This window comes from Mus caroli, unplaced genomic scaffold (genome assembly GCF_978045245.1).
Source record: "Mus caroli unplaced genomic scaffold, Mus_caroli_1 scaffold_4, whole genome shotgun sequence".
Taxonomy (NCBI): Eukaryota; Metazoa; Chordata; class Mammalia; order Rodentia; family Muridae; genus Mus; species Mus caroli.
The window spans coordinates 96,378,627-96,392,323 of NW_028227259.1; the positions used below are offsets into that span (position 1 = coordinate 96,378,627).

At 40.5% G+C, this 13,697-nt stretch overlaps 1 protein-coding gene across 20 annotated transcripts in view; it reads right to left on the minus strand.

Annotated features, from left to right (window-relative positions):
- Ccdc158 (coiled-coil domain containing 158) overlaps positions 1–13,697 on the minus strand; it is an 87,045-nt gene that overhangs the window by 42,148 nt on the left and 31,200 nt on the right. For 19 of the 20 annotated variants that reach the window (XM_085836879.1, XM_085836866.1, XM_085836863.1 and 16 more), the window contains 6 exons: positions 13,489–13,565; positions 11,681–11,791; positions 9,844–9,958; positions 2,724–2,843; positions 1,768–1,965; positions 813–1,295 (listed from right to left, as the gene is read on the minus strand). In XM_085836879.1, coding sequence (XP_085693005.1) covers positions 813–1,295; positions 1,768–1,965; positions 2,724–2,843; positions 9,844–9,958; positions 11,681–11,791; positions 13,489–13,565 — 1,104 coding nt within the window. Of the gene's footprint in view, positions 1–812; positions 1,296–1,767; positions 1,966–2,723; positions 2,844–5,368; positions 6,156–9,843; positions 9,959–11,680; positions 11,792–13,488; positions 13,566–13,697 lie in introns of those variants that run through there. The other variant, XM_085836880.1, reaches the window with a different exon arrangement.

Genomic DNA, 13,697 nt, shown 5'->3' on the forward strand with positions numbered 1-13,697 from the left:
GGCTTAAAAAAAATTCATAAAGATATGGGGAGAAAAAAATCCCTACAATGACAACTAAGGGGGCTGGAGAGATAGCTCAGTGGTTAAGAGCACTGACTACTCTTCTGAAGGTCCAGAGTTCAAATCCCAGCAACCACATGGTGGCTCACAACCATCCGTTAATGAGATCTGCTACCCTCTTCCAGTGTGTCTGAAGACAGCTACAGTGTACTCATATACATAAAAAATCTTTTAAAAAACAAAAAGACAACTAAGCTGTGTGCCCTGCTTTAACTTTGATTTGACTCACTTATGCAGTAAGGAGGGTCATTACTTGAACGGGATAACAGAATGGGGGAAAAGACTAATATTTACATAGGCCAGCTTGACTTTGATGCATGTTTTCTTATCTAATCCACACAGTAGTCCAATCAAGTTGTTGTGTCTTTCTGTTTCCTTGTAATTGTCACAGACACATGCTCGGAGCGAGAGTCAGTGAGCAGGCCCATGCTATATAGTTATTAGGAAGGAGGACATGGGGGTCAAACTCCCATCTGAGAACACATCTCCCACTCCAGGCTCGGGGACCACTCCACAGAGAGGCTGCACTCCTTGCCGTTTTCCTTTTGACCCTGAGCCATTTTGGAGTCCCACATTCCTTTTACAGAGTGGAAGTAGAGATCTCTTCTTAAAAACCCCACATGCACATCAATCAACTCAGATGCTTTCTACAGTAGGCCCCAAACCTCAAGAACCCTTCCCAATAATTAGGTCTTTGTTGCTTTGAGACCAGAAAATTCAAGAGCTAACCGGCCCACAAGCACCACGCAGACCTTAAACTCCTGCAGCTCCAGCTTCCGGTCATTAATCTCTTTCTCCAGCTGAGCCTTCTCCACTTGCATAGCACCCGCGGTCCGTCCATGCTGGCCTACCAGCTGAGTCATGTTCTCAATCTGCTGCCTCAGAATCTCAATGACCTTGTCCTTTTCCGCCATCTGGAGTTTGAGCGCCTCACACTCCGTCTGCACGTTTCTGAGGTGGTCGCCCTCATTCTTCAGGTGTTGAAGCTCCTGCAACTTCAAGTCCACCCGGGAGCGGAGCTTCGTGATCTCTGCATTGGTGGCCTCGATGGCGCGTTCCTTCTCTTGGAGGGAAGCTGTCAGGTCAGACACTGTCCTCTCGGAGCTCTCAAGGTTCATCTTCTTGGCTGTCAACTCTTCCACCACCTTGCGCAGCATCTCCTTGGTGGACTCCAGCTGTGCAGTGAGGGAGGACACTTTCTCCAGACTCTCGTTCTTCCCCTGAATGGCTGCCATCTTTAGTAAAAGGAAATTTCATCATTACTACTATTTTTATTGTCATTATTATTTGGTGGGAGGCAGGCAAGTTAACTCAAAGGATGAAATCCTGAACTGAACAGTTCAAATAGCCTAACTTAAATCATTTTGCTGTCAGATCATCAGGACTCGGTGTGTGTTTGTATATAAAGAAGCTCTGTGGGTTGGAGAGATGGCTCAGTGGTTAAGAGCTCTTCCAGAGGTCCTGAGTTCAATTCCCAGCAACCACATGGTGGCTCACACCATCTGCAATTGGATCCGATGCCCTTTTCTACAGTGTACTCATATAAATAAAATAAATCTTTTAAAAATTAAAAAGAAGGAGGAGGAGGAGCAGAAGGAGGAGCAGGAGCAGGAGCAGGAGCAGGAGCTCTGCAAGCAAACATAAAGAACATTCTTCCCCCAGGAAGAGGCCAGCCACCCAGCAATGGCACAGCTTGTATGCTCTCACCTGCCGCTCCATCTGGCCCTGACACTCGCTCTTCATGGCCTTGAGCAGGGCCTCCAGTCTCTGCACCTCCATGTTCCTGTCATCCAGCTCTCGCCGCAGGTGGTCGATAGTGATGCTGTTGCCTGTGTCTCGGTCCCACAGACGCTTGTTCTGCTCCTTCTCCAGACTCAGCTCCTTCTCCCTCTTGTGAAGATCTGCCTAAAAGAAGTGACAATGTTCTTTCTCCACCCACCGTCATATGATCATATGTCGTATGAAACAAGCTCACCTGTTTGCCTCACCTGATTTGGAGCTGTGTGATCTGAGAAGCCTTAGATAATTCAAAGTGAAGCTTTTCAACAGCTTGACTAAGAGTGATTATTTCCTAGAAAATTCTACTAATATTTTGCTTAAATATTTTTGCTCATCTCTGAGTAGTATCTCACAACTGTAATCTCTACATTTGGTAAGTACATCATTTGTGTTTTGAACATCATTTTGCTTCAAAATGAATACATCACTTGAATTTAGTAGATGGCAGTTCTAACTCAAAAACTATGGCTACTTGAAAGCTTATATCATTTAACACTGTAATAGCCATGCCTAAGGAAAAAGACCCAGAGAATATAATACCTTTTTAAAAACACGTGATGTACCGGACGTGGTGGCGCACGCCTTTAATCCCAGCACTTGGGAGGCAGAGGCAGGCAGATTTCTGAGTTCCAGGCCAGCCTGGTCTACAAAGTGAGTTCCAGGACAGCCAGGGCTATACAGAGAAACCCTGTCTCGAAAAAACAATAAATAAATAAATAAATAAATAAATAAATAAATAAAACACGTGACATACATAGAATGATATTCCATATGAATGCACAAATATTTTATAAAAGTCATAATTTTATAATGTTAATTAGTTTGTGAAATGTAATGAAAATTCCCCCAGACTCCAAATCCTGTACTTTAGAGCAAAATCTCACCAAGAGCTTTTGGAGTTGGTCGTCCAGATTTCCTGACTCCTGACTGAACTGGTCCCGCTCTGTGCGCGCCTCGGTGAGCTCTGAATTGGCAAGGACTAACTGCTTCTCCAGCTCTTCTATCTGGAAGAAATTCCAAATCAAACACATGCAGCCAGGCTGGCTATACCCAAACAAAGCCTTCCGAGAACAGCTAGTTTCCCTGAGAGTTGAAACGGAAAGGTCTTAGGCAGGGTTTTCTAGCCTTAACATCTCCATAGGAGTTAGTGTGGATATTAATCAAAATGAAGCACTTGTGACTGCTGTATCTGGGCACAGTACACTGAGTTTTTACTCCTCAGAATTTATCTTCTTGTGGCATAATGTGCTGTAGACCCCAACAAGTGACTCTTGGAATACCAAGAAGAGCTATTTTGCTTTAGCATATCAGAGTCTCAGAATAGCATAGTGGTACATGCATGCCTTTAGTTCCAGCACGTGGGAGATAAAGGCAGCCGGATCTCTGTGAGCTAAAGGCCAGCCTGGTCTACAGAGTGAGTTCCAGGATAGTCAGAGCTATACAATGAGACCTTGTCTTGAAAGCACACACACACACACAAACACACACACAATTAGAGTCTCAGATACTGAATATAAAAGAACGAGTCAGGATAGTATTCCTGCTGTCATCATGGTGCCATATTTCAGAAGAATGAATGGATAGCTATAGATTTAGAGTCAGGAGAATATAGCATTGGACAATTTAAGCATTCAAAACTTCATTCTCTTCAACTACAAACAGGAATGAGAGTCAGCTTTAATGAATATATTTTTCCTTCAGTCAGGGCAGCTATTTTTCTGAAGAAAGAGAAATGTAGTTCACTGAACCAATGATGTAACACAGAGTGATTCCTTTCACAAACTCAGCCCTTAGCAGGTCTACAGGAGGGCATTGCCTTCAGGACTGCAAATGTTCCTACAGCCCTCAACACAGAGTGGAGATCCCAGACTACGGAGACTATGGGTTTTGATCTGAGCGGAGCCACACAATATGAAGAATTAGATAATGAACCATTTCATAAGAACATGTTACTACTTAGTGTTATGCAATGAACCTCACCATAGTTACAACTATTTAATCATCTACTTTCTAGAATTCAAAAAGGTTTCATACTGGCATAAATATTACACATTTCTTCCTATTCTTAAGGCTATTAAATAGGCTTGAAAATTTGTGTCAAGAGTAAAACAGTTTGGATGTGATCAAACTTTCTTAACTGGAAAACATATGACCAAGACAAATTTTTTCTTAATAACTTTTTATTTTTACTTGAAACAGATTCATTTAAAATGTTCATTTATTAAACCAATATATAGGCAATAATGACATTATACACATATGTACCTATCTCCTTGACAAGAAAGCACACACGTGTAGGGCTTCTATATCTATTTACATGGATATATAAGTAATCTAAGAGCTAATATAGAAATATCATACAGTTATGCATTCGTCTATAATGTAGTATCAGCGCCTATAGAACTTAGAACATAAATTTTGACATTTACACTGAATATATGTTTAAGTTGGCTTTGCGTGATTATGTTATATATTAAAAATATTTCATGAGGATTAAAAGTACATAAAGCACAAGGTTCTGATTGATTATACTTTATAATGCTACAATGCATTCTCACAAGTATTAAGTATGCATGAAATATTAGGTTATAGATTGTATTTGATTGTAAGATGCATATTATAAACAATTTCACAAGAATTAATTGATTACTGGCTTGTTCTGCTGTAACTAACTTAAGAAGTATCTTTAACCTGGAGATATAGCTCAGTGGAAGAGTGCCTGTTAGATTGAACCCCTAGTACTAAAACAAACAAACAAACAAACAAACAAAACAAACAAAACCCACACCAGTGAGAAAACTTTGATTCGTATGCCCCATCTGAGGACAGATACAGAGAAAGATGAGCGTATAACCTCTAACCTACGAGCAAATGAATCATCAGCGAGGTGGCCTTGTCAACCCAGTCACTGAGAGGAAAGCCTGAGTGAGCACACTCAGGAGAGAGTAGGAGCCGCAACATCTTCCTGCCGTCACACAGCCATTCTGTGGGCTGGCAGGCTCAGGGAGACTGTGCTGGGCTCTGGTCACATACCAGCATGCCTCCACTTTGCTGAGGTACAATTTTTAAAGATGTTCTTCATGGTCTTTCATGTTCCCTCCAATTGTGTACCTTTACTTTTTAAAAATATTTTTTTCTGATTATTTAAGTGTTTCATGACTTATAGGAAAAGTATCAAAAAAGATTGGACTAGATTCTGTGTGTTCTCTACTTGGGCCCTAAGTTTAACAAGTCTTTAGTTTGGATCACCGCTCTCCTAGCTGGGCGCAAACCTTCACTCCTTGAGCAAAGGATTATTTGTATATGCTCTTTCAAAATAGCTCTGTTTTTACTGCAAAAAGAAAAATTAAAATCGGGGTGGCTCTTTCACAATATCAAACTTGACAATAACAGGAGGCCAAAACTAGAGAGATAGGAGGGGGAGGGGGAGCGGAGGGAGGGGAGGGAGGGGAGGGGAGGGGAGGGGAGGGGAGGGGAGGGAGAAGCACCTTTTCTGGCACCCACCTGCCCTCCGGCCTGTCCTCCCCACCCGTCCTCCCGCAGAGCCCCCTCCACCACCACCACCACCCCCAGCTGGCAGGCAGGGACCTGGCTCTGTAGCTGTCAGTACTGACTCGGCTGCTAAGCTCTGCTTTTACCTCTCACTTTTTAGCGCACATGCGCCTGTGTGCACGGTGTGTGCATTAATCCATCGCTCGCACACACAGATGGACAGTGAAAGGGAAAACCAGTGGAGTCGCAGCCGAGCTGATACAAACAGCTGTAGACAAAACTGCCAAGAAAAGCCTTCAGAATGTGCAGAAGCACGGACGCGGGACAGACAGACAGTGAAGCTTCCTCCTCCTTTCTTTCCACATAGCAGCCTGGTTTTCCCTTTTCACCATCCATGAACAACAGACTTTTTGGGTTGGATCAGTACAAATTAGTACAAGATTTTTATTCAAATTTCACTGATTTTAGGAGTGTCGGCCAATCACATCAAATCATATTACAGCCATGCTTTATTTTTTGTTTTTATGAATGTGCTTTCTTTCGCTCTGATTCTGTGCTTCAGCTTGAAGCTGCACAGAACTCTGAAGCCTTTATACGCTCTGCTAGCACAGTGGACAGCTCCAGACAGTGCTGCTCCATCTTCACTATGGACTAGGCAATCCAGCACCAACTACTGTCAACAGAGGATGAACTTAGAAAGATAGTGGTATGTTTTTGTTGTTGTTGTTGTCAAAAAGCGAAAGTTAAGAGTAAAGCCAAATCTACAGAGCCAATAGTGACAGCTTCTACTGGTCCAGATTCGTAAAGGGGAATTCTGGAGGCTCCTAAATGGAAAGAAAAGAATAGAAGACAGCATTATAGTAAAACACTTTTGTCAGCTTTTAAAAAGGCTACATCTAAAATTTTTCTAGATATACAATGTGTGTTTTCACCAATATGAAATACTTGTTAACCTGAAAAAATTATCCTTTGTAACAGCTTTTCTCTGAATTTCCACATTCTAGGTAGAAAAGTTTTGTTCAGGCTTATCAAAAGCATCTTGTTTTTAAGGCAGTCTCAGGCGGTCTTAAACTCCTCATGTAGCCAAGGACAACCGTGAACCTCGGATGACCCTGCTCCTACTGCCCAGTCACTGGCATGTCAAGCATGTGCTACCGTCTTAGGTGTGCTCTAGCACACCATGTTAGCTATGTTCTGGGGACCCTGTACTGGGGGTCGACTCAGAACTAAGAATGCTAAGCAGGCACTCCCCCAACTGAGCTCTATCCTCAACCTATTATTTTCTTTGCTTTTTTTCTCTTGGTTTTTGAACATTATATACTAAGATCTGTACTGAAACACCAAAGGAGACCGTGTATCTTAAGATTTTAACAACATAAAGTCACAATATATGAAAATTAAACAAACTGTGCACAAGAATATGCTTTTTAAATCTTGCATCCAAGTCTTCCTAACAAAACCATTTCATAGTATAATATTTTGTGTTCCTCCAAATCAAATCCTCATTGTAACATGCTTGATCTTTGTTGCTCAGTTACACCAAGCAGGCAGCAGGAGTTGCTTCCTCAGGAGAGCCTAGTTATCCGTCAGCAGGTTCGAATCCCTTCAGTTAACGATATATTTTATCAACACTTCAAGGATCTGATTAAAACTGACAAGCCCCTTTTTTTGAGATGGGGCCTTAAGATGTAGCTCAGGCAGGCCTTGAATGCACGAGCTTCCTAAACCAGCCTCCCATGTGCTGGCTATCCTCCATATTAAGTGTTTACTACTTAAGACTGTCAGAAGTCAGGGCTGGAGACATGACCCAGTGGTTAAGAGCACTGACTGTTCTTCCAGAGTTCAATTGCCAGCAACCGACTGGTAGCTCAAAACCATGTGATCTGATGTCCTCTTCTGGCATGGAGGTGTACATGCAGATAGAGCATTAATATACATTAAATAAAGAAATACTTAAAAGAAGATTATCAAAAGTCTTGGTGAGAACTGGGCGTGGTGGCGCACACCTTTAATCCCAGCACTCGGTGGGAGGCAGGTGGATTTCTGAGTTTGAGGCCAGCCTGGTCTACAAAGTGAGTTCCGGGACAGCCAGGGATACACAGAGAAACCCTGTCTCAAAAAAACAAAAAAAACAAAAAGTCTTGGTGATCAATTATTTACATTAGAACACATTAGGACAATAGTCCTAATACGTCAAAATGATATATTAGACAAGATAGATAAGCAAACTGGATGAAGCTTATGAAGAGATCATTTTTTCAAGCTACAATATAATAAAGAACCATAGTAATTACAATTGACATAAGAAAACATAGGCGAATTGAGCTTGACTTAGTAGTTTGTGACTTTTCAGAGTCTTATATCAGTAAATATCTGTCTTTTCAGAATGGTTTGGATAGTCAAGAATAACACTTTAAAAAAAAAACCACCTTTTTACTGGACTATAATACAATGGTGCTCCTCTGTCTGTCAGATTATCATGTAACATCCTCCTAGCCATACTATATTGAAACCATTACTATCCTTCTGTTCTGGCTTCTGAAGGGAAGGCCATGTCCTTTGTATAGGATGCTTTGTCTACAAGGGAGTGGACAATCACCATCAACACAAAGGTTTGTCCTGAGAAAAGAAACTAGAAAACAAAAGTGAGCTTCTCTTGGCTTTATTGAGTTGGGTCCCAAGGGATGCTCTGAGGTAGGATTGAGGTAGTAGTGATTAAAATTATCTTGCCCCGAGACTAAAAGCTATACAGAGAGATTTTAAAAGAAGGGATGCTATTCAAACTACAACCCCTAGTTAATCATAAAATCAGTTTAATGATCTTCAAGTCAACATCTGAGGAGAGAGAATACCACCTGACATTTAATAGAGGTAAATGGCTTTCTTCGCTTACTGCATGGACTCCCTTCCCGTGAGTAGTGATCAAAATGTTTGCAAGACATGGCTGGGGTGAGAGTATACAGTTCCTGTTAATTTCCTCTGCTGACTTTAATAAAACCATGTGAAAATTTCCTCCTCTTGCTACAGAGTTAAAGGTAGACATCTAATGTACATCATTGAGACAAGGAAGACAGCACCTTCCTGTGGTCATCACTGGAATGGCAGTGGAAGTTAAGCTGTGCTGTGCACAGGACAGTAAGTAAATGTGTGGAAGACTTAGTGCTGCACTGTCTGTCCATTAAGTCTGCCAGCACAGAGACCAGCTTCCTCTATTGCAGCTAACAGAATGGTTGTCATTTATAAAAGGTGTGGTAGCTGCATTACCTCCTATTCTAAATGACCACCCTAAAATAAATAAGGTATAGGAAACTGAATAAACATGATGGCAAAAACTGTACCTGAGTTATCTCTGCAAGGCTCTCTAAAGCAGTGGTTCCCCGTCCTAATGCTGTGACCCTTTAATACATTTCTTCATGTTATGGTGACCCAACCATAAAATTATTTCATTGCTATTTCATAACTGTAATTTTGCTACTGTTATGAATTATAACATAAATATCTGATATGCAGGATATCTGAAATGCCACCTCTGTGAAAGGGTGAGAACTACTGCTCTATGACAACCTAAGTGGACTTATCTTCCAAACTTTCACAAAGTAAGACACTGCACAGGAAGTGGAACCCAACCACTTAAGGCAAACATCAACACCCTTCTCAGGGATGCAGAACATGACCTCCTCTGAAAGGAAACTCTTGTTCTTCTAGTTTTAGGAATTTCACTGTTTTCAAATGGTTGAAATTAACAAAAAATCTAAGCTCTGAATAAATGGTTGATAATAATATGGAATCATGGAGATGGTGGGCATCCTGGATATGGAGCTGTGGGCTCTAGGGACTAGGAACCATATGCTGTGGGTGGCAGTAATTGAACTCAGGTCTCTCTGTAAAAGCAGTACACAATCTTGACTGCTGAGCCATCTCTCCAGACTCACCTCCTGCAAAATATTATTATCTGCTTTTAAGAGAAATTATATGACGAAATAGGAAGACCGAGTTTCCTAATTTTTACTTTAATTATTTTGAGTAATCTTAAAATTTTGTTTTCTAGACACAAAAATGATTAGAAGTTGAAGGGATGAATTAAGTCCCCAAAGCATTGGTGGTAGACACAGACAGCTGGCCACACTTGCTAAAGCCAAGCCTTAGAAAAAGATAAATGGCATAGTTCTAATCTTTATTTTTTTAACTTAATTTTGTGGTAGTGAGGATTAATCTAGAGCTTCAGGCATGCAAGACTAGTGTTATCCCTACACTCTGTGCTACTCAATTTATTATCTAGAAATTACCTGAAAAATATTTCACAATCACTTTATAATGAATTTAAGCATCAACTTAAATAAAAGTTTATAAGTTAACAGATAATTTAGCATGTTTGTTTACCAACTAACACTGATTTTAAAAATATTCCTTTAGTTAGAAATTATTGATTGTTCATTTTCAAACAAACTATTAAAAATAATTATTGATTCAATGTGCAAAAAAACAGCCCTTGGAAGTGATGTTTAAACTGACCTTATCTTCATACATCCTTTTGGACTCCCTCAGTTCAGAACGCAGCTGAGAAACCGTAGACTCTAAGTCACTGAGCTGGCGCATATACATGGAGTTCTGGTTCCTTGCCTGTTCTCTAAAAAGTGTTGAATGGGCAGAAAAGCAGATATCAAATTAAGAATATGCATGGTACCTCATGGGCCCTCACATCTCTTAGATACTACCAGTAATGACTTTATGTGGAGTCATTAGAACAACAGTCTTTCATTATACAAACTTGTTTCTTCTGAGTTACAGCTCAGGGTTGAGGACAATGCTTAGAGATATAAGTTAGGCATGCTGTATGTAAAATTCTGTTAAATTCCAAGCACCTAAAACAAGTTACTTGCCAAAGCTCATGGTGTGTGTGTGTGTGTGTATGTATATATATGTATATACACATATATGCATATATATATACACATATATGTGTGTGTTCATTACATTATTATCTACTTCTGCAATATGATTAAAAATATCAGCACTGGAGGATAGAGAGATGGCTCAGTGATTATGAGTGTTAACTATGCAATCATGAGTAGCAGTTTTACGACCCCAGCACCTATGTAACATGCTGTACATTCTGAAAATACCTAGAACTACAGCTCTCAGAACTCAGATGCTCTTTATGGTCCCCACATGCACATAGGTCCTTGTATGTGCACACACAGGTATACATACTTATACAAATACAGTAGACCTTTAAAATAAAAGGGCTATACATAGTTTTTTGCATTAGTTCAAATTATAAAATTTCTTATGCACATATATTTTATGTATATATTTGAACATATATACCTATGTATAACTTTGTTCATAGATGCACACATAATTATATATATATATGTGTGTGTGTGTATATATGTACACATATGTAGGACACATATTTTGTCCTATCATTTTAAATATGAACTCAGCAAATCCCAGGATTCATACACAGTGACACAAAAGCATGTCTCAGAAGTTTTATCACTTTCACATGGAAATTACTAAGCAATTTCAAAAAGGTATTAGGACAGCATAATAGAATAATACCTGCAGGCTTGTCTCTTCAAAGAAAGAGGATGCTTACCTGTTCGCCTGGAATGCTGGGAAGAGTGTACTTTCCAACCTGGTGATCCTTTGCTATCAGACTCTACCCATATCCCTCAGAATTTATCTTTTGCTTATCCCAGCCCCTTTCCTCCTAAATCTTGAGCATTGCTTCTGGACCATAAAACCCATCCTTATGAGAGATGCCACTTGTACTTTACAGAAGCCTAAGTGACTGGTATGCTACCTTAGGGCCAGGCCAAAACTGACACTGACAGACATATTTTCCTTAGTCATTCTCCCTAGACCCTAAATCTTGGCTACTATCTCTGCATCAATAGTACCCATCTTTGTACTTTGAAAATAATTTCAATGTAAACATGTCTTAATCTCTGCTATACTCATGGGACTGAGATAATTGTTATCAGAATTTTTCTTTCCAAAGTTGTGCTGTGCTTAAATATGACTAAAATAAACCAACTGCCACCTGACCTTTGAGGTTTGGCCCAGCACCAGCTACCTAAGTTAGACTGAACCAACTTTCACTCTTCCCTCCCCTGGATCATTTCCCTATCAGCAATAAAACCTGCAGGGACACCCCTTCCCCTTGCAAGACTACAGTCACAGATAACAGTAATGAGCTGCCAGGTGAGTTCTGGAACTCAAACCCAGGTCTGCTGCAAGAGCAACAAGTGCTACTAACGGCTGAGCCAAATCTCCAGTTTAAAATAATAGTTTTTAAGTTACAATAAATGGAATCAATTTCAAACTAGTAGTACACACATACTGAATGATTTCCAGTTGACTCTGGACACTGTTGGCTTGGCTTCGAGCACTGCTGGCTTTCTCCGTAAGTCCTGTTATCTCAACTTCATGTTCACTGATCAGCTGCTCAATCCTAAGCAAGAACAAAGTGACTGTTAGAATATAGGAAGCCCTTCTCACCTATGAATTATCTCAAGTTAATGCTTGCAACACCTTCAGACTTAGTATTTGTTCCAGTTCTATATATGCTACTCTTCCATCTGTTTGAGACAGTATGATGGTTTGTATGCTTGGCCCAGAGAGTGGAACTATTAGGAGGTGTGGCCTTGTTAGAGTAGGTGTGTCACTGTAGGCATGGGCTTTAAGACCCTCATCCTAGCTGCCTGGAAGTCAGTCTTCTCTTAGCTGCCTTTGGAACAAGAAGTAGAACTCTTAGCTCCTCCAGAACCAGATTTGCCAGGACGCTGCCATGCTCCCATCTTGATGATAATGGACTGAACTTCAGAACCTGTAAGTCAGCCCCAATTAAATGTTGTCCTTATAAGAGTTGCTTTGGTCATGGTGTCTGTTCACAGCAGTAAAACCCTAAGACCGACTTTAATTTTGTAGTCCTAGCTGGCCTCTACCTTCTCAGTGTTGAGATTACAGATATTACTAACATGCCTGGGTTTTAAACTATTATTATTCATTCTCTCTCTCCATTATCCTCTCTCTCTCTCTCTCTCTCTCTCTCTCTCTCTCTCTCTCTCTCTCTCCTCCCCTCTTTCTTTCTTCTTTCTCTCTCTCTCTCTCTCTCTCTTTCTTTCTTTCTCTCTTTCTTTCTTTCCTTCCTTTTGAGACAATATCTCTCTTATTATGTAGCTCTGGTTGTCCTGGAACTTGCTGTGTACACCAGGCTACCTTCAAAATGGCCAAGATCCACCTGGCTCTGTCTCCTGAGTGTTGTGACTAAAGGCATGCATCACCATGCCCAGCATGCTGCTCCTACACTAGAATCCCAGCTAGGGTTTCAGAATTCTGAATCTGCATTTCAGTAGCAATAAACTAGGAGAACTAAACAAGGCATGGTGGTATGTGACTCTGGTCCTGTACTTGAGAAGATGAAGCAGGAAGATCATTGGAATCCAGAAATTTATGGTCAGCCTGGGTGACAGAGAGAGATCCTGTTTTGTAAACCTTGAATACTATAAGCAATATATGTTTGTTACACGATATGAATACTATATGCTATATCTCCCGGGAGATCTAGAGAAGGATCCCATCAATCAAACACATTATGAATACAAGCTTACAACTCTTTGACTAAGTCACAGAGTGTTAAGTGTTTCATTTAACCAAGTAGCAGGTAAGTGACAAGTCACTCTTAGATCAACTTAGGCTCTTCTACCCAGGCTCTGTCAGGCCAACCACAGCAAGAATAGTCTCATTCTTGCTATTTGGTCAATTGTTGACAGGTGATTAAGTTGCTTACCCTTGAGCTTGAAAATCTATCTCCATGGCCTACCTTTAGGAGGACTCATCAAGCCTATGCGAGTAATGTTCGACCCACCAATGCCCTCAGCTTCTTCTCACTGGAAATCCCCACTTGTCCTTATTGTGTTGGGAGATGAACTCATTCTCTTCCCCTGTAGCAAAATTTACAGTGCTCTAGGCTTAAATAAAGGCTTCCTTACAGCTTTAACTGGCGTCGGAAGAAAACTAAGTTTGCTACAGGTCATTAAGGCTATTTTTGTTTTTGTTATCTCTGAGTTTATAGAGTTTAGAACTACAGGGGAGGCTACAACTAGAATACAGTATCCCCATAAGTTGTTGTTTCAGTCGGACACCTACCGATCTTGATGTTGTTGAAGTAATAGTTCTATTTTGTTCTGTGATTCAGATTTCAGGGTTTCAAGCTGATCCTCTACCTGATTTTAAAATAGAGATATTAATTTAAAATAGAGATATTAATTTGGGTGTTGGTAATTGTAAAGCTTAGAAAATGCAGTTTCTATGAAAGGAATGCATTAGGGAGTTATACATAGAAATAATACTAAATG